Here is a 26595-nt window from a genome sequence, read left to right as displayed (position 1 = left end):
CAAAACATTACATAGTTCTTGATATATCATATTTCACCCTTTGATTCAAGTGGGTTATGAGCTCCCATTTTTACCCCATATACAGATTGCAGAATCACATCAGTTACACATCCATTGATTTACATATTGCCATACTAGTGTCTGTTGTGTTCTGCTGCCTTTCCTATCCTCTACTATCCCCCCCCTCCCCTCCCCTCTTCTCTCTCTACCCCATCTACTATCATTCATTTGTCCCCCTTGTATTATTTTTCCCTTTCCCCTCACTTCCTCTTGTATGTACTTTTGTATAACCCTGAGGGTCTCCTTCCATTTCCATGCAATTTCCCTTCTCTCTCCCTTTCCCTCCCACCTCTCATCCCTGTTTAATGTTAATCTTCTTCTCATGCTCTTCGACCCTACTCTGTTCTTAGTTACTCTCCTTATATCAAAGAAGACATTTGGCATTTGTTTTTTAGGGATTGGCTAGCTTCACTTAGCATAATCTGCTCTAATGCCATCCATTTCCCTGCAAATTCTATGATTTTGTCATTTTTTAATGCAGAGTAATACTCCATTGTGTATAAATGCCACATTTTTTTATCCATTCGTCTATTGAAGGGCATCTAGGTTGGTTCCACAGTCTTGCTATTGTGAACTGTGCTGCTATGAACATCGATGTAGCAGTGTCCCTGTAGCATGCTCTTTTTAGGTCTTTAGGGAATAGACCGAGAAGGGGAATAGCTGGGTCAAATGGTAGCTCCATTCCCAGCTTTCCAAGAAATCTCCATACTGCTTTCCAAATTGGCTGCACCAATTTGCAGTCCCACCAGCAATGTACAAGTGTACCCTTTTCCCCACATCCTCGCCAGCACTTGTTGTTGTTTGACTTCCTAATGGCTGCCAATCTTACTGGAGTGAGATGGTATCTTAGGGTGGTTTTGATTTGCATTTCTCTGACTGCTAGAGATGGTGAGCATTTTTTCATGTACTTGTTGATTGATTGTATGTCCTCCTCTGAGAAGTGTCTGTTCAGGTCCTTGGCCCATTTGTTGATTGGGTTGTTTGTTCTCTTATTGTCTAATTTTTTGAGTTCTTTGTATACTCTGGATATTAGGGCTCTATCTGAAGTGTGAGGAGTAAAGATTTGTTCCCAGGATGTAGGCTCCCTATTTACCTCTCTTATTGTTTCTTTTGCTGAGAAAAAAACTTTTTAGTTTGAGTAAGTCCCATTTGTTGATTCTAGTTATTAACTCTTGTGCTATGGGTGTCCTATTGAGGAATTTGGAGCCCGACCCCACAGTATGTAGATCGTAGCCAACTTTTTCTTCTATCAGACGGCGTGTCTCTGATTTGATATCAAGCTCCTTGATCCATTTTGAATTCACTTTTGTGCATGGTGAGAGAAAGGGATTCAGTTTCATTTTGTTGCATATGGATTTCCAGTTTTCCCAGCACCATTTGTTGAAGATGTTATCCTTCCTCCATTGCATGCTTTTAGCCCCTTTATCAAATATAAGATAGTTGTAGTTTTGTGGATTGGTTTCTGTGTCCTCTATTCTGTACCATTGATCCACCCGCCTGTTTTGGTACCAGTACCATGCTGTTTTTGTTACTATTGCTCTGTAGTATAGTTTGAAGTCTGGTATCGCTATACCGCCTGATTCACACTTCCTACTTAGAGTTGTTTTTGCTATTCTGGGTCTTTTATTTTTCCATGAATTTCATGATTGCTTTCTCTATTTCTACAAGAAATGCCGTTGGGATTTTGATTGGCATTGCATTAAACCTATAGAGAACTTTTGGTAATATCGCCATTTTGATGATGTTAGTTCTGCCTATCCATGAACAGGGTATATTTTTCCATCTTCTAAGATCTTCTTCTATTTCTCTCTTTAGGGTTCTGTAGTTTTCATTGTATAAGTCTTTCACCTCTTTTGTTAGGTTGATTCCCAAGTATTTTATTTTTTTTTGAAGATATTGTGAATGGAGTGGTTGTCCTCATTTCCATTTCAGAGGATTTGTCGCTGATATACAGGAATGCCTTTGATTTATGCGTGTTGATTTTATATCCTGCCACTTTGCTGAATTCATTTATTAGCTCTAATAGTTTCTTTGTAGACCCTTTTGGGTCTGCTAGGTATAGAATCACATCATCAGCAAATAGTGATAATTTAAGTTCTTCTTTTCCTATTTTGATGCCTTTAATTTCTTTCGTCTGTCTAATTGCTCTGGCCAGTGTTTCGAGAACTATGTTGAACAGAAGTGGTGAGAGAGGGCATCCCTGTCTTGTTCCAGATTTTAGAGGGAATGCCTTCAGTTTTTCTCCATTCAGAATGATGCTAGCCTGAGGCTTAGCATAGATTGCTTTTACAATATTGAGGTATATTCCTGTTATCCCTAGTTTTTCTAGAGTTTTGAACATAAAGGGATGCTGTACTTTGTCGAATGCTTTTTCCGCATCTATCGAGATGATCATATGGTTCTTATTTTTAAGTCTATTGATGTGGTGAATAACATTTATTGATTTCCGTATATTGAACCAGCCTTGCATCCCAGGGATGAGTCCTACTTGATCATGGTGCACAATTTTTTTGATATGTTTTTGTATCTGATTCGCCAGAATTTTATTGAGGATTTTTGCATCTAGGTTCATTAGAGATATTGGTCTGTAGTTTTCTTTCTTTGAAGTGTCTTTGTCTGGTTTAGGTATCAGGGTGATGTTGGCCTCGTAGAATGAATTTGGAAGTTCTCCCTCTTTTTCTATTTCCTGAAGTAGCTTGAAAAGTATTGGTATTAGTTCCTCTTTAAAGGTTTTGTAAAATTCTGCTGTATACCCATCCGGTCCTGGGCTTTTCTTCGTTGGTAGTCTTTTGATGGTTTCTTCTATTTCCTCAATTGACATTGGTCTGTTTAGGTTGTCTATATCTTCCTGACTCAATCTGGGCAGATCATATGACTTAAGAAATTTATCTATGCCTTCACTATCTTCTAATTTATTGGAGAATAAGGATTCAAAATAATTTTTGATTATCTTCTGTATTTCTGAAGTGTCTGTTGTGATATTGCCTTTTTTATCCCGTATGCTAGTAATTTGAGTTCTCTCTCTTCTTCTCTTTGCTAGCATGGCTAAGGGTCTGTCGATTTTGTTTATTTTTTCAAAGAACCAACTTTTAGTTTTGTCAATTTTTTCAGTTGTTTCTTTTGTTTCGATTTCATTAATTTCAGCTCTGATTTTAATTATTTCTTGCCTTCTACTTCTTTTCCTGTTGTTTTGCTCTTCTTTTTCTAGGATTTTGAGATGACGTATGAGATCATTTATTTGTTGGTTTTTTCTTTTTTTAAGGAATGAACTCCACGCAATGAATTTTCCTCTTAGAACTGCTTTCAGTGTGTCCCATAGATTCCGATATGTTGTGTCTGTGTTTTCATTTATCTCTAAGAATTTTTTAATTTCCTCCTTGATGTCTTCTATAACCCATTGATCATTCAGTAACCTATTGTTCATTCTCCAAGTGATGTATGCTTTTTCCTTCCTTCTTTTATCATTGATTTTCAGTTTTATTCCATTATGATCAGATAAGATGCATGGTATTATCTCTACTCCTTTATATTGTCTAAGAGTTGCCCTGTGACATAATATATGATCTATTTTTGAGAAGGATCCATGTGCTGCTGAGAAAAAAGTGTAACTGCTTGATGTTGGGTAGTATATTCTATATATGTCAATTAAGTCTAGGTTATTAATTGTGTTATTGAGTTCTATAGTTTCCTTATTCAACTTTTGTTTGGAAGATCTGTCCAGTGGCGAGAGAGGTGTGTTGAAGTCTCCCATGATTATTGTATGGTGGTCTATTAGACTCTTGAACTTGAGAAGAGTTTGTTTGATGAACATAGCTGCACCATTGTTTGGGGCATATATATTTATGATTGTTATGTCTTGTTGGTGTATGGTTCCCTTGAGCAGTATGTAGTGTCCCTCTTTATCCCTTTTGATTAACTTGGGCTTGAAATCTATTTTATAAGTTATGTATTTTTCAAAATTCCATTCATTATTGCTTTCTAGTTTCATATCATTGTGATTGAAAAAGACATTTAATGCTTGGTCTTTTCAATTTTTAAAAATTTGTTAAGATTTGTCATATGACCTAACAGATATCTGTCCCAGGGCATGCTCCATGTGTGCTTAAGAAGACTGTATTCTGCAGCTGCATATATCCATTAAGTTCATTTGATCTTAAGTGCAGTATAATTCCAATGTTTACACCTTTATTTTCTGTCTGTATTATCTGTCTATTGTTGAAAGTGGGATATTGAAATCTTTTATTGTCTTGTAGTCTATTTGCCTTTCAGATCTCTTAATATTGCTTATGTATTTATGTGCACCAATGTTCAGTGCATATATGGCTGTGGTTCTTTGGATATACCCATCTCTCATGCTCTTGGGGCAAATTTCCCCTGTAATCTTAGTTTTTTGATACAGCTAAGACATGTCATTGATTTTCAGTGTGTTTGGATTTCTCTTGGTATTAAAATATCAGTCATGACTACAAGGGTCTTTACATGACAGAGCTGAAACCGAAGGTCTGGATTGTTAATATTTTGTTGAGAATTTTTGCATCTATATTGATAATGTTTTTTTTATTCTGTTGTAATGGCTTTGTCTAACTTTAATGTGAGAGAAATATTCAAAATAATTCAGAAAATGTTGCCTCCTACTTTGTTTTCAGGGAGAGTTTCTAAAGGAGTGCCATTATTTCTTATTTAAGCATTTATTATAATTTACCCAAAAAGCCATTTGTCTCTGGATTTTTCCTTGTGGGATGGTTTTTTTAATTACTAATTAAATTTGTTTCTTTTAGACTTATTCAGGTTTTCTATTTTTTTCTTGAGGCTTCATTTTTGGAATTGTGTCTTTCTGGGATTTCATCTAAGTTGTCTAACTTGGTGACATACAAATATTTATAGCATGCTTTTATAATACTTCTTGTTTTAAAACAAAGTCAGTAGTGAAATCTATCATTTCACTCTACTGTATTAATCTGTGGGCTTCCTCTTTTTTCTTCCTTCTGGGTAAACAGGTGTCATTCTTGCTGATCTCAAAGAAACGCCTTTCAGTTTCATTTATTTTGTTTTTAGCATTTCATTTTTAATCTTTATTTGTTTTTAATTCTAACCTTTATTATTTCTTTCTTTCTATTTTGAGTTTAATTTGATGTTTTCCTCCTCAGTTTTGAGGCATAGGTAATAGATTTCAATGTTACTATTTTTATAATACAAAGATTTGTTACTATAAACTTTCCTCTTATTGCTACTTTAGGTGCATCCCATACATTTTGATATGATCTTTTTCTTCATCTTAATATTTTCTAATTTGCCTAATGATTCTTCTTTGACTCATTGCTTATTCAGAAGTAATGCTGCTTAATTTCTATTTGTGGATTCTTAAATGTCCTCCTCCTTTTGATTATTATTTAGTTCAATTTTGTAATATAATTTTGATGCTTTGCATTTTTTAAAACTATTTAATATCAAAGAATAGGGTTTAACCTCGAGATTATAGCATGTACACTTGAGAAGAATGTGTAGCTAGCTATACAAGGTTTAATATTCTATGATGATGGACAGATGGAATTGACAGATAGTGTTATTCCAATCTTCTATATTCTTGCTGAGTTGCTCTCCATTTGTTATATACTTTTTCAAAAGTATGTTGTTAAATTGTCTCTTTATATCTTCAATTCTATCAGTTTTTTCATGTATTTTGGAACTTTTAACCACCTACATAATTATACCTGGTGGTTGTTACTTAAACCTCTGATTGGCCCCTGTTGTAACACAATACGTATATTTTCTCTCTAATACTATACTTTTTTGAGTCAAAGTGCATTTTTCATATTTTTATAGTTACCTAACTTCCCAAAATTACTGTGTATATGGAAAGTTTTTTCTATCATTTTAGTTTTAACTTAAATTAGAGTCAAATCCATATCTTACAAACAACATATACTTGGAACTCAATTTAACTCTTTCTTTAATTAGGGACTTTAACCCATTCATACTTAATAATGTTATTATTGATATTATTGGATTAATGTATGCTAATTCACTGTATGTTTTCTCTGTATCTCAACATTTTGTTCCTCAGTTTCTTTACTGCCTTCCTCTACTTCAAATAGTTATATTTACTGTACCATTTTATTTTATTTGTAAGATATTCTAAATAGTTTTTTTTAGTGATTGTGATAGGGGCTATAAAATACATCTTAATTTATCACACTACATTTTAGTTTAATGTTAATGTAATCCTAGTAAAGAAACACTGCCTAAAATAGCCCCATTCTCCTCTTCCTCCATGTTATTCATTACTTTTATAATGGATCCATATATGTTATAAAACAAATGGTAAAGTATTATAATTATTACTAAAGACAAACATGTTTTTTTTAAATGTTCCAAGGGGAAAGATAAAAAATACACTTACAGAGTCTTTTACATTAACATACATAGTTATGGTTTCCAGTACCCTTCATTTCTTCCTGTGTATTCTAGTTGTTGAATTGTGTTATTCTGATGTTCTAAGAGATTTTTATTTGTCCCACACCCTGTGTGCTTTTATTACAATATAGATTTCTTCTTTACATGTCATAAGGTCAGCCAAACAATTTAGTGATGATTATACATTTATATTTTAATCATTTAAGGTAAGTAAATATCATATTTATATTATATTTATAAAGTTTATATTATTATATTTACCACAACTCTTTTTTTCCTTTACATGGTTTTAAGTTACTATCTTAATTTTTTTCAGTCAGATAAATTTTCTTTATTATTTCCTATAATCTTTGTCTTTATGAAATTTTCTTTCCTGTATGTAAGAAAAGACAAAGGGGTGTGTGTGTGTGTGTGTGTGTGTGTGTGTGTATAGCTAAGTGGTAGTCTGTTTGCCCCTTGCATGTTCAAAGCCTCAGATTCAACCTCCAGAACAGAAAATAAAACCTAACACCTCCCCCATTACACACACACACACACACACACACAAGCAAACAAAAACATGAGTAAATCACATGATTTATTCAAATGTTACCTATTCTAGGGGAGTAAACAAAAAAAGTGAGCGGCAGATGAAACAAGGGGTGCTAAGTTTTTAAATAAGGTTTCCCAGTAAAGTTTGAAAATCCAAAGCCTGCTTACTCTCCCCTATCCATTTTCCCCTGGAATCAACAATAAAGGCTTTTTTAATCACAGTTCTCCCTGTACTTTTGCCTCATTACTGATCCTGTTAATTCCTTGTGTGGCTCCCCATTCCATGGAGTGCCCATTCTCTTGGAAACTATTACTAACAAATATCTTTTCAATGATAATCATCTTATTTTGTGTTTTTGTATATATCAAACTTTCTATTATTATACTATATTTTAGAACAGTAAGGCTTTTTTTTTCCTTGAGAGAAAGGAGACTATTTCAGGAGTTTGATGGGAAAAGTGACATTCTTTGATTTAAATAGTTAAAGAGATGAATCTGGATACTTTCCTAAGAAATAATGGACATGAGAAGAGATTGGAAAACAAAGAACATTTGAAATGCTGATGAAGTAATCCAGGGAAGATATGATAGTGACTTGGGCCAGAGGATATCAGTTGGAAGTAGTGAGAAATGTTTATATTGTGGAGATATGTTTAATATAAAACTGAAATAATTTCCTAATAAATTAAATTTGGGTTGTGATTAAAATCAGGTGAATTAAAGATGGCTACAAAATGTTTAGACTCAGCAACTGAAAGTCTAGAGCTATTACCAACTTAAAATATGAAGATCATGGGTGGAACAGTATCTTAGGAGAAATATTTGGAATTCAGTTTTGTGCTAGTTCTGTTTGATGTGTGTATTTTTCATTCCAATAAAAATCTTGATAAGCAACTAGATTTAGAAGTTCAAATTATATATTTATGTTAATGAGATGTTAGAATAAAGATATCGGGGCTGGGGATGTGGCTCAAGCGGTAGCGCACTCGCCTGGCATGTGTGCGGCCCGGGTTCCATCCTCAGCACCACATACCAACAAAGATGTTGTGTCCGCGCAAAACTTAGAATAAAGATATCTACATTCATACCATTCATGATATTTTGAAATAAGTTGGTGTAGAAGGAGAAGAGTTCAACAGTATAAGTTCTGGGACACTGTACATTAAATATTTTGGGAAATCAGGAGGTACCCTCAAAGGAGACTTAAACGGAGTTGACTGTGAAACTGAAATCGTGAACCAGGAGTGTGTTGTGTCCTAGAAGCCAAATGAAGAAAATGTTTGTAGGAGAAGAGAGTGATAATTATTTCAAATGTTACTTTATAAAAGTGATTGTACCACCATATTTCAAATGTGCCAGGTTGGGATGAAAATAACTGTTGGTTTTGGTAATGTGGATGTGACTGCTATCTTTCATAAAAACAGATTTAATGGTGTTATGAAAGAAAATCTTGATTTAAATAGGGAGAGTGGAATTGGAGACTCTGAGTATAGATAAATTTTTAACATTTTTTCCTTAAAAGGAATAGATAAATGAAGCATTAGCTGAAAGGGAAGTATGGTCAAGTGCATGATAGAGCATATCTAATCCATACATATGGATTGGTCTCTCATAGGAGTATGAATACTTTTTCTCCAGAAAATTACAAGAGGGCAAAGTCTGAGTACAAATTTGGAAGAAAGACAGATGTGGCATTCCAAGCTTCTGGAAATTATGTACTTATTACTTCTATTTTCTTGTGAAAGTAGGAATTAAGGAAGGAAAAGAATTAAAATCAAGCAAAAGTGAGAGTGGAGCAGTGATATTAGAGACAGAAAAGAGAGGAGAGGGTGTGGGAAAAAGTGTCTAATAGAATGGCATGGTAATTACACTTTGAAGTATATTATGATATTTGGCCAGATTTAGTGGCCATCCATGAAATTATTGGTCATGAACTGAATGTAAGAACAGTTACCATGTAGTGTGTTTTCCCAAATATATATATATATATATATATATATATATATATATATATATATATATATATTTCCATAGGTGAAGGCTTGAAATAGCTAGAAGTTATTAATTTTAAACAAGGCTGTGATCTTACCAAAACTATAATGAAGTGACAGAGAAACAAAGAACTGAATAAGAAGGTAAGGATAAGAAGCAATTATGTTCCTTGAAAATTTCCATGGATTATGAATTCAGGAGGATGTGACTTATTGCATGAGTTTGGGTATGAGAAGAGTAATCTGAAAGGACATCAGGTGAGGGATTAGAATAGGCTATAGTTTGCATCTTGACTGTCCCCCAAAGGCCTATGTATTAAAGACTTGGTCACCAGACAGTGGTGCTTTTTTGGAGGTGTTAGAACTTCTAGGAGGTGGGGGCTAGTGGAAGGAACTCAAGTTATTGGAGGCATGTAATTGAAGGAGCTATTGGGACCCAGGCCCTTCCTCTCTCTCCTTCCTAGCAGGTGAGCAGGTTTAGGTGAGCAGCTTTGCTTTACCATGCACTCCTTCCAAGATATTCTGCCTCTCCACAGGCCTGAAAACAATGGAGCCAACTGACCATGGAATGTAAACTGGGATTAAAAAAAATAATAAATCATCCCTCCTTGAAAGTTGCTTTTTCCCAGGTATTTTTTTCACAGTGACAGAAAGCTGACTAACACAGAACTCATTCAGGAAATTTGGGTTGGGTTCCAGCTATTCATGATGACAAGATATAAGGTATGATTATGGGGAGACTGCCTAAGGGAAGTTAGAGGACCCGGTAATTTAACATGAGATTAAGCAGTTAAAAAGACAATATAACAGATGGAATATTGAATGTCAGTAAGAACCTGGAAAAGGGAGAAATGTTGGAGGGTTTGATAATAAATCCAACTGTAGAATTTTCCTGGAATGAGGAAGCACATTTTGGATCATAGATGGCTAAAACTAGCAGTGAGAAAGATACCAAATTGGAGGCTGGATATTCATTTGTAGAACTCATAAAGTAGAAATAGCCTAAAAATACAAATGTATAATTACCTGTGTTTATATAATAGAACTAAAATCTGAATTTAATTATTTAGGAAAATTGTATAGAATAAGTAAAAGACAGAGGCTTGAGGATTCAAAAATAAAATGGTGGATTCAAAAGAAATATGGAAGCATTGTGTTATGAAGTCAAAAGATACAACCTCTAAGAAATGAGAGAATGTTGAATATTCTATAATTCTTCAAAGGATACAGGTGAAAAATACTTTGCAAAATGTATTGAATTTAATAACCTACTGAAATATAAACGGAAGCTATTTTAATGCTAGCAATATTTCCAGAAGATTTTACAATGGAAAGAGGAGTCAGTACTAAGTGACATTACTGTATAAGTTACTAAAAAACTTGGGAGGATTTTAAGAGAATAGAGGGTGATAAAATAAAAAGCAAGGTTACATTATAATTTATTTAATAGAAGAGATTTGAGCACACTTAAATGGCAATGGGTGACTTCAATTGAGAGAACCAGGTCAAAGAGGAAAGAAATAGAAGGCTAAAGGAGACATGAGTCAAAATGTTGTGAGGAATTAGAAAGAGGGATAGCTCCTCCACTGAAACACAAAAGATGAAAACTAGAAAGAACATAGGTATAGACCAACATATGTTTGATAATAGAAAGATGTGGTAGTTCCCATATGATAGCTCTTATTGTTTCTGTAAAATAGAAGAAATTATCTGATAAGTGGAAGTAAGGTAGGAGGACTTCAGAATTAAGAGACTATATACAATTGAGCATAGCAACTTTGAAAACTTTCTTCAAGCTTCTCCCAAGATCCAATCTTAAAGAATCTGTGTGTATATGTGAATGTGTGCACTCACCTAATTTGATGCAGTGAGATGGAGAGAAAGGAGGAAGAAAAGCAGGACAGAAAAAGAAGGAAAGCATAAAAGAAGGATGGGAGGGAGAAAATTCATTTATCATGACCCTTATTTTCATCCCATAAAACAGAAAGTTTGAACCATTATAGAAGCAATGGTCATCTGTCAGTTGGTCCTCCTGACATTGCATCCTGCAAATTGCCCCAGTTTTGCAGCGAAGTTCTTTTTTTTAATATTTATTTTTTAGTTGTATTTGTACACAATACCTTTATTTTGTTTATCTATTTTTATGTGGTGCTGAGGATCAAACCCAGGGCCTCACACATGCTAAGCAAGCGCTCTACCACTGAGCCACAATCCCAGCCCATGCAGCAAAGTTCTTGACATCACTGGTCCAGGCTCCTGTTGTGTCTCCCAGGCAACAGATTTAATTAGAGGGGTTTGATCACAGAGTTTTCTTATTTTATTTAAAAGTAGACAGAAACTAGTAAAGGTATTCAGAAGTAACAAACATGCATTCATTTTGGGAAAAAAACAGATGTTATTCAGCAGAATGTAAAACATTCATTCATACTATCTTCTTATGGAATAAAAGGAGGTATGCATCCAAGTGTTTTTGGTAGTGTAATTGCTATCACTTTTGCCTGATACATGAAAGGTCCCAAGTTGAAGCCACCAGGTGGAGACAGTGTAGTGTTATCTGATCCACTAAATATCAACCCATCCACACCAAATTACACACAGTATTTCACTGGCTCATTGTTGCAGATTTTATGTCAAATACTGTTTTGCAAAAAAGTGGAGTGCGACCATTATGTGAAGATTTTTTAATTGTGCCAGTATTATTTAAAAATGTATTACTAAACTTTCTTTGGTACAGGATTAAGATACAGAGAATACTCATGAATATGTTAATATGGTGGTAATGATTATGCAGTGAAATATGGCATTTTAATTTTTTTCTAAAAAGGGAGCAAAAGGAAATACAATGGTTTTTGTTGTTGTTGTTTTTGTTGTTGTTATTATTATTATTATTACCAGGGATTGAATCCAGGAGTGCTTAATCACTGAGCTACATCCCCAGCCCTTTTTATTTTATTTTTTTTTATTTTGAGACAGGCCCTCACTAAGTTGCTTAGAGCTTCGTTAAGTTGCTGAGGCTAGCTTTGAACTTGTGATACACCTGCCTCAGCCTCCTGAGCCACTGGGATTACATGCATGTACCACTTTCATTTTCAAATGAGAGAGAGAGAGAGAGAGAGAGAGAGAGAGAGAGAGAGAGAGAGAGTCAGTCTATATTTAGTTTTTCCCAATACTGGGGATGAAACCCAGAGTCTCATGAATGCTAGGCAAGTACTCTACCACTGAGCTACATCCTCAGCCCCAAATATATGTATTTTTAAAAAATAAGCACAATGCACAGCTGACAGCTACTAATTTAACAATTGTTAGTATTTTATATCTGCTTCATTTATATAAATATTTAGTGGAATTATTTAATATGGAAGTACAGACCTAATCACCCTTTACCTCTAAACTCTTTAGTGTGTATATCAGAATTTTAAAAATGAGAAAAGGTTAAGACACCATCTTTTTTTCATTATTACAGGGAATGAATCCAGGGGTGCTTTACTACCAAGCCACATCCTTAGTCCTTTTTATTGTTTACTTTGAGACAGGCTCTTGCTAACTTGCTTAGAGCCTCAGTAAGTTGATGAAGCTGACTTTGAACTCGCCATCCTTCTGCATCAGCCTCTTGAGCCACTGGGATTACAAGCATGCACTACCATGCCCAAGACACCAATTTTTTTCCATTTGGATATTCAAATTAACCAGTGCCATTTGTTAAAATGATATTTTTTCCTCATTTCTATGTCAACTTTGCCATTAGAACAATCGAATATATGTGAATATACTTGTGAAGTCCATTCTGTTCTGTTGATCAGTTGATTTATATTTGTGCATATATCATGCTATGTCTGTTACTATAGATTATGTTTTCTGTATCAGTGTAAGTAATTCAGTTTCTTTTTAATATCAGCACACCTATTGTAGACCCTTAGTATTTCCATATGAATTTTTAAAAAACAATGTATGTTTCCATAAAATCACTTGCTGCCATATCAATTTGGATTGTGCTAAACCTCTAGATCAATTTTTCCATGTGATGTATAACTCCAATTATTTAGGTTGCTCTTAATTTCTCTTAAAATCGTTTTTCACTTTTTAGCAAAATTCTTAAATATCAATTGTTAGGTTATTCCTAGGCATTTGATGTATTTGAAGGGAGGAGGGATGAAAAAAAGAAATACAATGGAATAGATCTGACCTGACTTTCCTAAGTACATTTATGAATATAATCACAGTGAATCTCATCATTGTGTACATCCACAAAAAATTATTTTTAAAAAATAACTCTGGATCTGGTATTGTGATGCCGCCTGCTTCACTTTTTAAACCCAAGGCTAGCATCATTCTAAATGGATAAAAATTGAAAGCTAAAGATTGCTTTGGTTATTCTCGGTCTCTTACTTTTCCAAATGAATTTCATGATTGCCTTTCCTATTTCCATGAAGAATGTCATTTAATGCAATTCCTATTAAAAATGCTTTTTAATAGGAATTGCATTAAATCTGTATAATTCTTTTGGTAGTGTGGCCATTTTTACAATATTAATTCTGTCTATCCAGGAGCATGGGAGATCTTTCCATTTTCTAAGGTCTTCTTCAATGTCTTTCTTTACTGTTCTTAGTTTTCATTGTAGAGGTCTTTCACCTCTTTTGTTAGATTGATTTCCAAGTATTTTTTTAAGAGTATAGTGAATGTGGTAGTTTTCCTAATTTCTCTTTCAGTGGATTAATCACTGATGTATAGGAACATGTTTGATTTATGGGTGTTGATTTTATATCCTGCTACTTTGCTGAATTCATTCATTGGTTCTAGAAGTTTTCTGGTGGAGTTTTTTGGATCTTCTTGATATAGAATCATGTCATAGGCAAATAGTGATAGTTTGAGTTTTTCTTTACCTGGTTGAATACCTTTAATTTCTTTCTTCTGTCTAATTGCTCTGGCTAGTGTTTCAAGGATGATGTTAAATAAAAGTGGTGAAAGAGGGCATTCTTGTCTTGTTCCATTTTTAGAGGGAATGCTTTCAATTTTTATCCATTTAGAATTATGCTACCTTTGGGTTTAGCATATATAGCTTTTAAAATGTTGAGGTATGTTCCTACTATTCCTAGTTTTTCTAGTGTTTTGAACATGAAGGTGTGCTGTATTTTGTCAAATACTTTTTCTGCATCTATTGAGAGGATCATATGATTCTTGTTTTTAGGTCTATTGATATGATGAATTATGTTTATTGATTTCTGTATGTTGAACCAACCCTAAACCCCTGGGATGAACCCCACTTGATCGTGGTGCACCATCTTTTTAATATGTTTTTGAATGTGATTTGCCAGAATTATATTTAGAATTTTTGCATCTATGTTCATCAGGGATATTGGTCTGAAGTTTTCTTTTCTTGATGTGTCTTTGTCTGGTTTTGGTATCAGGGTGATATTGGCCTCATAGAATGAGTTTGGAAGGGTTCCCTCCTTTTCTATTTCGTGAAGTACTTTCAGGAGTATTGGTGTTGATTCTTCATTGAAGGTCTTGTAGAACTTGGCTGAGAATCTGTTGAGTCCTAGGCTTTCCTTGATTGGTAGGCTTTTGATAGCATTTTCTATTTTATTACTTGAAATTGATCTGTTTAAATCATGTATGACCTCCTTGTTCAGTTTAGGTAAATCATATGTCCCTAGAAATTTGTTGACGGCTTCAATATTTTCTATTTTTTGGAGTATAGATTTTCAAAATTATTCTAATTATTTTCTGTATTTTAGAAATGTCTGTTGTGATATTTCCTTCTTCATCACATATTTTAGTAAGTTGAGTTTTCTCTTTTTCTCTTCATTAGCATGGGTAAGAGTTTATGTATTTTATTTATTTTTTTCAAAGAACCAAATTTTTGTTTAGTCAGTTTTTTCAATTGTTTCTTTTGTTTCAATTTCATTGATTTTAGCTCTGACTTTAATAATTTCCTGTCTTCTACTGCTTTTGGTGTTGATTTATTCTCTTTTGCCTAGGGCTTCAAGATGTAAAGGGCAGAAAGATCAGTAGAGTAGAAGGAAGTGGAGGTAGGAGGAGGGGAAGGGAAGGAAAGGTACTGGGGACTGAATTAGAAGAAGATATATTCCATGCTTTTAAAATTATGTCAACATGGATTCTGTTGTCATGTAAAACTAAAAAGAACCAATAAAAAAAAAACCTTACAGAAAATGGAACAACAAAAACACAATGAGGGCTAGGAATGTCACCCAGATGTAGAGTCTCGCATGCACAAGATCCTGAGTTCAATTCATAGCACTGCAAAGAGAAAACATACACACACACACACACACACACACACACACACACTATGACACTTCTTCACTCTTGCTAGGATGGCTACAGTTATGAATGTCAGATAATAATAAATACCAATGACAGATATTGGTAAGGACCTGAAGAAATCTAAACCTTCTCTTGCTGCTAATGGGAAGGTAAAACGGTGCAGTCACTTTGGAAAACAATCTCATAGTTCCTCAAAAAGCTAAACATAAAATTACCACATGATTTAGCAACTTCACTAATAGCTATATATCCAAGATAAATAAAAAATACATCCACACAAATATTTGTACATGAATTTTACATAATTATTCCTAATAGCAAACACAGACACAACCCAAATGCCCATAACCTGATGAATGAATAAACAAATGGACTATATCAATACAATGGAATATTCAGGTTAAAAAAAATTGAAGTTCTGATACCTGATACAACAATGTGAACCTTGAAAACGTTATTCTAAGTAAGAGAAGATGTTCACAAAATACCATATATTGTATGCATCAATTCATATGAAATGGTCAGAAATCTATGCAACTAGAAATTAGACTGATTAGTGGTTATGTAGGACTGGGGTATGGGAATGGAAAGATAGGAAGTGATAGGTAAGGGATTTCTTTTTGAGGTGAGAAAAATATTGTGATGGCTGTACTTATCTGTGAATATGCTAAGAATTATTGAATTGCATACTTTATATTGGTTAATAGTACGCACATGAACTATATCTCAATAAAGCTGTTAAAAACCAACTAAAAATTGAGTGCATTTTGTTATTTAAATTATGCCTCTATGAAACTGTTTAAAATGAATAGCAATAATGTAATATACTATAATTGGCTCACTCCTCTTTTTAAATAATTTTTTAGTGATTGATGGGCCTTTATTTTATTCATTTATTGATATATGGTACTGAGAATCAAACCCAGTGCCTCACACATGAGGCAAGTGCTCTACCACTGAGCCACAACCCCAGCCCTGGCTCACTCCTCTTTTTAGGACAAACAAGCTTAGCATTTAAGAATATTAACTCTTACCAAGATCAGGGGTGCATGCCTGTAATCCCAGCAGCTCAAGGGACTGAGGCAGGTGGGTCACAAGTTCAAAGCCAGCCTCAGCAACTTAGTGAGGTCCTAAACAACTTAACAAAACCCTGTCTCAAAGTAAAATATAAAATAATAAGGTACTATGGACGTGATTCAGTGGTTAAGTACCCTGAGTTCAATCTCCAGTGCCTAAAAAAAAAATACTAACTCTGTTATGGTTTGGATATGAGGTGTCCCCTAAAAGCTCATGTGTGAGACAATGCAAGAAGGTTCTGAGGAGAAATGATTGAATTGTGAGAGTCTTAACTCAATCAGTGAATTAATCCCTGATGGGATTAACTGAGTGGTGACTAGAGGCAGGTGGGGTATGACTGGAGGAAGTGGTTAATTGAGGGCATGGCTATGGGGTATAAATTTTGTATCTGGAGCTGGAGTCTCTCTCTCTCTCTCTCCTCTCTCCTCTCTCCTCTCTCCTCTCTCCTCTCTCCTCTCTTCTCTCTCCTTCTTGACCACCATGATGTGAGCTGCTTCCCTCTGCCACACACTCCGCCATGATGTTCTGCCTCACCTCAACCCTGAGAAATGGAGCTAGCCTTCTCTGGACTAAGACCTCTGAAACTGTAAGCCCTCAAATAAATTATCCCTCCCCTACAGTTGTGCTGGTCAGATCCTTTAGTCACAGCAGCTAAAATGCTGACTAAAACAAATTCTTATCTTCCTTTAATAGGAAACGCACCTACTGACTTTAGTGTAATGTTCGATCAGTTCAGCCTAATAACATTTCTATACAGAAAAACAGTCATATGATTAATATTAAACGCAAATTATGTTCATCAGTCCTAGACTAATTAAGAATATGATGATTTTATTATTTAACATATTTTATTAATAATTCTAAAAATTAGCTTAAGTAACAATGAGTATTATAAAATTAATCATTATGTATTGCTGTATTAATTCCTGTCCTTCAAGAAAATACCCACACAACAGTCTTTGATTGCATCTAAAAATTACTGAAGAAGGTAAATTCAATTCAAGGCAACTAACACCATGTTCTGAAAATCAGAACATGACTCTAGTGACTCTCGTATATTTTCCTGACTTATCATTTCTAAAACATTTTTTATAAAATTAAAGACATTCACATCCTTCAAATTGCTTTCCCCCTTCATGTATCTCCTATCAAATACATTTGTTCAGAATAGCATGGAAGTTTTTGGTTCTTGGCTTTATGTACCTCATGTAGGGCATATTCCCCTGATTACAGGCACCTGTGCTATTTAGTTGATAAGAGGATTATCTCAGTCTCAATAGATTTCATTCTGTTCCACTCACTCAATCTTCAGATGACTACTATTCATCTATGCAATCAGACTCTTAGAATAACAACATTCAAACTGCCAGATTGGTTGTTGTTTTAATTTTTTAATGACAAGACCTTAAGTCTCTGAATATCCAAGTAACTATATTTTCTTTTTTTCCCTTTTTGTATTGGTGCACAATAGTTGTGCATAATGGTATAGGGTTTTTTGTTATATATTTGTATATGTATATAATATAAAAATATAATTTGGCCAATATAATTTCCCAGTATTTTCCCTTTCCATCCCCACCTCCTCCCTCTCCCTGGTTTCTTTCCATAAGATCCTGGACCCTGATCTTTCTTTTCTTTTTTCCTTTCTAGCTTCCACATATAATAGAAAATATATGACCTTCTGAGTTAGGCTTATTTTGCTTAACAATATTCTCAAGTTCCATCCATTTTCCTGCAAATAACTTAATTTCACTTTTATTTATGACCGAATAAAACTCCATTGTGTATGTATGCCACATTTGTTTATCCTCTCATCCATTTATGGACACCTAGGCTGGATCCATAGTTTGGTTATTGTGAATTGTGTTTCCAAAAATATGGGTATACATGTATCACTATAGTATCCTGACTGTAATTCTTTAGAATAATTACCAAAGAGTGGTATATCTGGGTCATATGATGGCTCTATACCTAGTTTTTTGAGGAACCTTCATACTGAAGGAAAATTATTTTCTTTTACATGGAAAGAATTGATGATGGTGATGGCTAATGTTCTTCATATTTTTCAACCTTTTCAGTAAATCACTCTAAATTTTTTAAATTTTATTATAATTTATTTTCGGGCATACGTACATAAGAGTGTAGTAGAATAAATGAAGAGAATTATTGATGACAGTGAAATTACTTAGTTTTTAATCTAAGAATCACTATGCACTCAATCTACTCTTAGTAATTACTAAGGTTACTGAATCTAGGTTCAAGAGGACTTTTACAAATGGGTGAGAAAATTTATTCCTTTAAATGTGATTTGGAAAACAAAAATATTGATTGTTTGATAAAAATGAAAATATATTTGTTGTGAATTTGTAACTTTGATCTTTTCCTGGTAACATGGATAGTATCAAACAATTAATTTTGAATATATCAGTTTTCTGACTGATGTATCTATGCTCTATTACCATAATGAAGAGAATAAAAAGGGCAAAAAAAAAGGGCACAAAGATTATGGTCACAATATTTGGATTAGAATTTTTAAAGTAGCAAGAAGAAATTTGTACTATAAGTATCATACAAAATATAAGATGCTTTGTTTTGGCCAAATTCCCCAAATGATAGATTAGTATTTACACTGCATTCCTTCTGGAAATTTGATTCTTGATTTCAATCCTAAGAAGTTGTTCTCTTCCTGCATACTCAAATTTACAGGATTAGTCTTCTTAGGAAGATCCAAATTCCTTTTTAAAAAAGTTATTTATATTAACCATCACCAATTTCTCTCTTTACCTTTCTTGTAGCCCATTAGCCACCACAACTGTTCTTCTAAGGTCACAATAACCTCCAACTTGTTACATCCAATGGCAAATTAGCAGGCCTCATCTGTCTTCACTTATCAGCAACATTTGATACAGTGATCACTTTTCTGTGCCTTAAAACCATATACTTGACTTATAAGACACCAGATGTTAATGATTTTCCTTCTACAATTTTGGCAGATGCTTTTCAAACTTCTTTGCTGGTTTCTCCCAGTCTGTTCATCCTCTTTATGTGTAAAAGAGATTTAGTCTTTAGGCTTTTATTTTCTTACTACATACATTATCTCTTTTGGTGATATCAAATATCTATCATATGACTTTGATTGCCATCTAAACTGACCATGCTGAAGACCTCTGTATTTGAAGCTCAAGCAAGAATCTCTGATTTGAATTAGAAACCCATACAAAATTGTCTAAACAACATCTACATTCAGATGCCTAATGGGCATTTTAAGCCTAACATATCCCAAACTGAACTCCTGATATTCTTTACTAAACCTGTTTCTCTCAGACCCTCAATCTATTTTTATTTTTTTATTTTTTTTCACATTCAAAGCTTTTATTTTGAAAAATAAAATACAAAAGTCATTAAGTTGTAAATGTATACGGTAATTTCCCAACTTCTCAGAAACAATACAATGAATTACTTAAATAATTAAGATATTTAATATTATCCACATCAATACATTTAAACAGGCACAAGTGTTCTACGAAACATTGGACCAAGTACAGACAACCTATCCCAAAATGAAACTGCCCATTTTGCTTACAGAATACCATTTTTAAACCCTCCCCTTGAAAACGAAGTTTGGAAACTGTTAAGAAAAGATGAGGACAAGAGTAGGGCTAACTGAGGGCACTGTCCCCTGGCTCCTTATCCACAGGAGCGGACACCCGCCCTTGGCAGGAGGGGCTGGAGTGCACAGGAGACGGCAGGCTGCCTGGGCTCCGCTGGGCTCTGCAGCTCCCTGGGGCAGACAGAGCGTTAGGACTCCCGGGCTCCCTGCCTCCTGCCTCCATCCCTGCTCCGGGCAGGCACTGCAGGACTGCCCCCGCGCACCTGCAAGTGACTTCTGTGCAAAGCGCAGAGGCAGCCCTACCCTGGGCACAGCTCAGTGAAGCCACTGAGGGCACCGCATCCAGGGTGCAGCGGTCACCTTGATACCCTGGCCATCTGAACAGGTGCACACCGAGACCCTGCAGAGAAAGTGCCAGAGAGCATGGGCCGCACCGAGATGTAGAGGGACCCAAGAAACCAGGGACGGGCATGTCCCAGGATGCGCGGCAGCCCCCAGCTTCCCTGAGGGCTGGGCACCCACAGGCTCAGTCAGCAGGCCAGGGTGGAACACTGCCCTGGGCGCCCCAGGGCCGGGTCAACAGGCAACGCCTTCTCTCATGGACCAGCCAGTGGGTCAAGGAGGCCCCTGTGCGTCGGCAGGGCTAGGGTACCACCTGCGGATGCTGAGGCCACCTGGGTGAACAAAATCATCCAGGATGCAGGACAGCGATTGGACATGCAAGTCTGTATGCAAGGGGGCATGCAAAGGGTATGCAGAGGACATGGTAGGGACACGCAGCATCTGCACCTTGGAAAAAAGGCAACTGTGATTCTAAAACTTATTAACTCAGTGACACAGCAGCGCTCCATAAACACAGCGAACCACAAAGATCTCCCACTCAATCTCTGTTACTTAACTTCAGTTTTCTCATCTACAACAACAGGAATAACATGGGGTAGGAAAGACAGTGGAATGAGAAGGACATCATTACCCAAAATACAAGTATGAAGACACGGATGGTGTGACTCTACATTGTGTACCACCAGAGACATGAACAATTGTGCTCTATGTGTGTACTATGAATTGTAATGCATTCTGCTGTCATATATAACAAATTAAAATTAAAAAATAAGTTAAGAAAACAGGAATAATAGCACTTACCTGCCAGAATGCTTTGAGAACTGAAAGAATATATATATATTATGTGAACATAATTAATAGATAAATAAAAACAGAGTGCACTTGTGGGCTTATGCCTGGTTTGAAGAATGCACTCAGTACATGGTTATTACATAAAGTAAAAATAAAAGCAAAAATCAGGCCAGGTGCAGTGGTGCATATCTGTAATCCCAGCAACTCAGGAGGCTGAGGGAGGAGGATTGTAAGTTCAAAGCCAGCCTCAGCAACTTAGCAGTAAGATCCTGTCTCAAATAAATAAATAAATAAATAAAAGTGTAAGGGCAATCTTGAAAAACAAAACAGAAGAAAAAAATCTCATACACACATACTCCAAGTCCAGCAGAAAGAGCAGGCAGCAGGGGCAGTGGGGAGAGCCTGGTGACAAGTCAAGAGAAGATGCTCTTTAGCTCTGGGCTCCCTCTTGCTCCATGAGATGACCTAATGTCTTGCTCCCTCTGAGATCACTTTCCTCATCAGCAAAAGGTGAGTGGGCTTGTCTGTCTACAGGTCCTCTCTATAGTCATGATGTCAGACCACTTCATCACCAAGGTAACACCTAACTCTATTTGTGTGTTCCTCAAGAAGTGAGGGTGTTAAGTGCTACCAGTGACCTCTTCATCTTACAGGTGGCACTCTTTGTTTTTTTGGTGGTGCTGGGATTGAACCCAAGGCCTCATGCATGCTGGGCAAGCACTCTTACCACTGAGCTGTATCTTCAGCCCTTTGTTTTACAGATGAAAAAACTAGGACACAGTGAGGTTAAGTAATTTGCTCAATGCCACACAAGTGACCAAGGAAGGATTCCAACCCAGGCACCTGACTCCAAAGCTGTGCTCTCCACTTGGTGATGTGGCCTTCTGCAACAGCCCAGGGGGACACCCCAGAACCCAGGAGTGAAGCCCAACCCTCACCTCAAGGTGTGAAGGAGGTTCCAGGCCCTGCTACTCCATAGGCTCCGTCTGGGGTTTTTCCTTCAGAAAGTCAGGTAGCTGGAATTCTCCTTTGTAGACCCTTCTGGTGTTCTCGAGGATCCAGGGGTCCGGCTTCCTGTAGTTGGGTGGGTTGGCGTAAGGGTCATACCCCAATTTGGCAAGCATGGGTGCAATCGCTGCCACATCTTGTAAGACATCTGGAGGGATCTTCCCCACCCATTTTGACAGAGCTCCCACATTGACTGGCTTGATGACTTGGTCTGTAGATCTCTCCACTTTTGACAGCGACACTCCCCCAGCCTTCCCGATCATCTCCTCATGGTGCAGCACTGAGTAGTTCCATGGGACGTGGAGAAACTTCAACAGGGTCCTCATCCACTGCTCAGGATGGAGGACGAGCTGCTCGTAGTGGACCAACATGCACTTTTTGTAACCGACCTCCATGCACTGGTTGTACATCGTCTCTATGGCACGATTCCACTTGGCCAAACAGTCCCTGTAGCTGTTCAGGTCAAACCCAGCTATAGTAACTTTCCGAGAAATCATTGAATGCACTGATGCCGGGCCATCTCGAACCATCAGGAGAAATTTGGCATTGGGGAACAATCTGGCAAGGTAAGTTAAGGATTTCAGGGCAAAGGGATCTTTGTTACATAAGTACGGGGCTGGCTCCCCATGCTTCACGATGATTTCTAGTAAGAAGGCTTGCATGGCAGAGTCCAGCACTTCATCAGTGACACCAGCCTCATCCAAGCGGATTTTCTCTTTACTGGACCGCGACCACATCTGCTTCAGGGCCACGATCCGAGGAATGACCCTGGTCTCCTCTCCACAGCCAATGTCAGGGTGTGCGTCCAGCATGGCCCTCATGAGTGTGGTCCCACTCCGAGGCACACCGCCAATGAATATCAAAGGCATATCTTTGTGATAGGCAAAGGTTTTATTGGCTTTAGAGTCCAGGCTAGTTCGCACGGTGGCTTTTGTGCTCTCCAATTTGGCTAGCTGGCTACGTTCCTCTATTCAGTGGTGGCATTCCATGGCATGCTGGCCCAAGTAAAATACTGTCACAGAACTGATCACCAGGCACGCCAATAGTAAATTCTGCTTCAGTTTTCCAACCATCTTGATGTGGTTATCTTGTTATTAAACAAATGCTTTGCTCAAAATGATTTTCAAAAAAAGTTCAGGCCATGGAGATTGTACTTCAGAAAGATGATTAATATCTGTCAGACTGCCCTGTGGATTGCAGACCCGCCAGCCCCATGACAGCATCAGCCGATTCCTTAAAATCCATCTCTTCTGGGCTGGGGATGTGGCGCAGAGGTAGAGCACTTGCTTATCATGCATGAGGCACTGGGTTCAATCCTCAGCACCACACAAAAATAAAATATTGTGTCCACCTGCGACCAGCGAGGAGCCGCTGCGCCGGCATGCTGAGCCCAGACACCTCCCCCACCGCCTTAGGTGGGTCGGCCCGGGAGCCCGCCCTCGCCGCTGAGCGCCGCCGCTGCCGCAGCCAGCCCGAGCCCGCCCGGGAGACTCACCGTGGCTGCCTCAGCAGCGACTCAATCTATTTTTAAATATGCAAACTTTATTGATTTATTTAAATATTTTTGTAGGTGATTAAATAGAGACAAGAAAGTTTATAGCCATAGACTGCTACACAACTCTTTATGTAAGTTATATGAAAGATGTGTATCTGGCAGTACCTTTCTATATAAATAGCTTTTTTAAAAAAATTTTTATTGTTGGTTGTTCAAAACATTACATAGTTCTTGACAAATCATATTTCACACTTTGATTCAAGTGGGTTATGAACTCCCATTTTTACCCCGTATACAGATTGCAGAATCACATCGGTTACACATCCACTGTTTTACATATTGTTATACTAGTGTCTGTTGTATTCTGCTGCCTTTCCTATCCTCTACTATAAATAGCTTTTTAAAAGAAACACTTCATTCTCATTATCAAAAGATCATACAACATAAATTAAAAGATTAGAAGTTTTTTTAAAGGACACAAAGAAGTTACTACCATGGATAAATTTAAGGATTTTATTTCTCCAGATATTGTCTATACATATTTTTGCTATGTCTGTTTGTTTTTTGATATCAGGGATTTAACCTGGGGGCACTTAACCACTGAACCACATCCACAGCCCTTTTTATTTATTTATTTATTTTTTGAGACAGGGCCTGGCTAAGTTGCTGAGGGCCTTGCTAAGTTGCTGAGGCTAGCTTTGAACTGGCAATCCTCCTGCCTCAACATCCCAAGTTGCTGGGGATGGCAGGAATGTGAAATTGTGCCTGCCTACTATGTCTATTTATATGCATAACTTTAGAATCCAAAATTAAGTTGAATTGATAGACTGTATTATAAATCTAACAATATAGGCATTTCATCAATATAGGATTTTCTCAATATTGTTTTGTTGGATATTTTAGATAATTACTGGTTGGAACCTATTTAGAAATAAAATATTATTATATTATTATTATTGAGGAAAGAATATTTTCTTTATTCACAAATGTCAAGATTGTCTATTAGAGCTGGGGGTGATGGTGCATACTTGTAATCCCAGCATCTTAGGAGGCTGAGGCAGGAGGATTGAGGGTTCAAAGCCAGCCTCAGCAAAAGCAAGGTGCTAAGAAACTCAGTGAGACCCTGTCTCTAAATAAAATACAAAAATGGGCTGGGGATGTGGCTCAGTGGTCGAATGTCCCTGAGTTCAATCCCCAGTGCCCCCCCCCAAAAAAAAAAGATTATCAGAAAATATATAGAAATTTGGCAAAGTTCCAATTTCCAAAGTTACTCATATCAAAAAGCAATTTGAGATTGTTTATCCTCAAACCTTAAAATACCATCTATAATAGCCTCAGCAAACAAACTATTAGGGAGAAATGTAACAAAAGATGTGCAAGATCTCACAATGAGTACCATAAAATATGGTAAGAGAAATTAAAGGAGATCAAAGTAAATGAACATAATAAGTACATGAGAAGATGTGTATCATTAGCTGACAAGAAAATGCAAATTAAATCACAATAAGATACCACTTCATACTTGCTAGAATGACTAAAATCAAACAGACTGACAAAACCACATGTTGGTGGGGACATAGAGCACCTAGAGTACTCGTACATAGCTGGCAGGACCAACTTGAAAAACAATGGCAGTTTATTATGAAGTTAAATGTACTTATTCTTTTTTTGCTTCCTTGCCTTTGTTGTTTTTTTTTTTTTTTTTTTATACTGGGGGTTGATCCCAAGGGCTCTCTATTACTAAGCTATATTGCAAGCCTTTTTATTTTGAGACAGTGCCTTGCTAAGTTGCTGAAGCTGACTTCAAACTTGCAATCCTCCTGCCTTAGTCCCCCGAGTTGCTGGGATTGCAGGCTGTGCCACCAGGCCTGGTTAATAGACCCCTATTCTATAACCAACAATTCTACTTCTTAGCATTCACATAGGAATTTAGATTGGAAAACATATGTCCATAAAAACACTGGTATAAAAATGTCCAAAGCAGCTTAATTCATAATAGCTTCAAATGTGAAATCGCTCAAATGTCCCAGTGAGAGGTGAGTAAATACTTTGTGGTACAGTCATATAATGAAACACAATTAAGCAGAGATTAAAAAAAAGAATGAGGTACTGATATGACAATATGGGTGAATCTCAAAATAATCAAATTTGAAAAAGCTAGAGAGAGTATACACCATACTATGGCATTTGCAGGAAGTTTTAGAACAGACAAAACTAGCCTTGTGATAAAATCAGAGGTGCCTGAGGTGGTAAGTAAGGAGGGATTCACTTCAAAAAGCTCAAAGAAACTTTCTGGATGATGGAAATGCTTTATACCTTGATGGGAATATTGGTTACATGGGTGCATACACATTTGTCCAAATTTATTGAACCAGTGTGATCTATATCAGTTTTGCATTAAAGTATTATGGCATTAAAGACATTCTTAATAAAAGATCATTCATAATAAAAGATCTTTCTTTTATTATATGAAATTATGCCCCAATAAGGTTCTTCCTTTCTTTCTTTTATTCAGTGCTAAAGATTGAACCCAGGGTCTCACACATGCTTAGCATTCACTTCACCACTGAGCTACAATTGCCAACAAGGTTTATTTTAATACAAAAGCATTTCAGTGTTCTTTTAGACCTTTTTTATTTATTTTGGATTTGGTGAGGGATACAAAAATTACTAATTCAATGGCTTTCAACTATCTGTAATTATGCACACAGCACATGCAAGTAATTTACTTTGAATCCTAAAGCATCAGTTCTAAGTTCATATATTACAATGAGAAAACTGGGCAACTATCCTGATTTCAAGTCCATTGTTCTTTCCACTAATAATATTGATGCCATAAAAATCTATACAGCAACTTACATCATTGCTATTAGATTATTACTGTGTTCATAATAAGCAGTTAAGGTTAACATGTGAAACATTCCCTGAAAGAGTGACAGATTAGGAAATTACTATTTTGAAGTTCCTGATGAAGTAATGCATTCTAAATA

At 36.2% G+C, this 26595-nt stretch overlaps 1 protein-coding gene across 1 annotated transcript; it reads right to left on the bottom strand.

The window, feature by feature from the left end:
- Nucleotides 1-21747: 21747 nt before the first annotated feature.
- On the bottom strand, nt 21748-23288 carry LOC124105061 (protein-tyrosine sulfotransferase 1-like). The gene is given in 1 exon segment (XM_046462159.2): nt 21748-23288. A coding segment is annotated over 1 exon segment (1113 nt). The 5' UTR covers nt 23184-23288; the 3' UTR covers nt 21748-22070.
- Between the last annotated feature and the right edge of the window lie 3307 nt (nt 23289-26595).

The sequence above is a fragment of the Marmota monax genome, unplaced genomic scaffold (genome assembly GCF_021218885.2).
Source record: "Marmota monax isolate L192 unplaced genomic scaffold, Marmota_monax_Labrador192_F-V1.1 WCK01_AAM20220418_F8-fsc00192, whole genome shotgun sequence".
Lineage (NCBI taxonomy): Eukaryota > Metazoa > Chordata > Mammalia > Rodentia > Sciuridae > Marmota > Marmota monax.
This window is presented reverse-complemented; position numbering and strand designations above follow the sequence as displayed.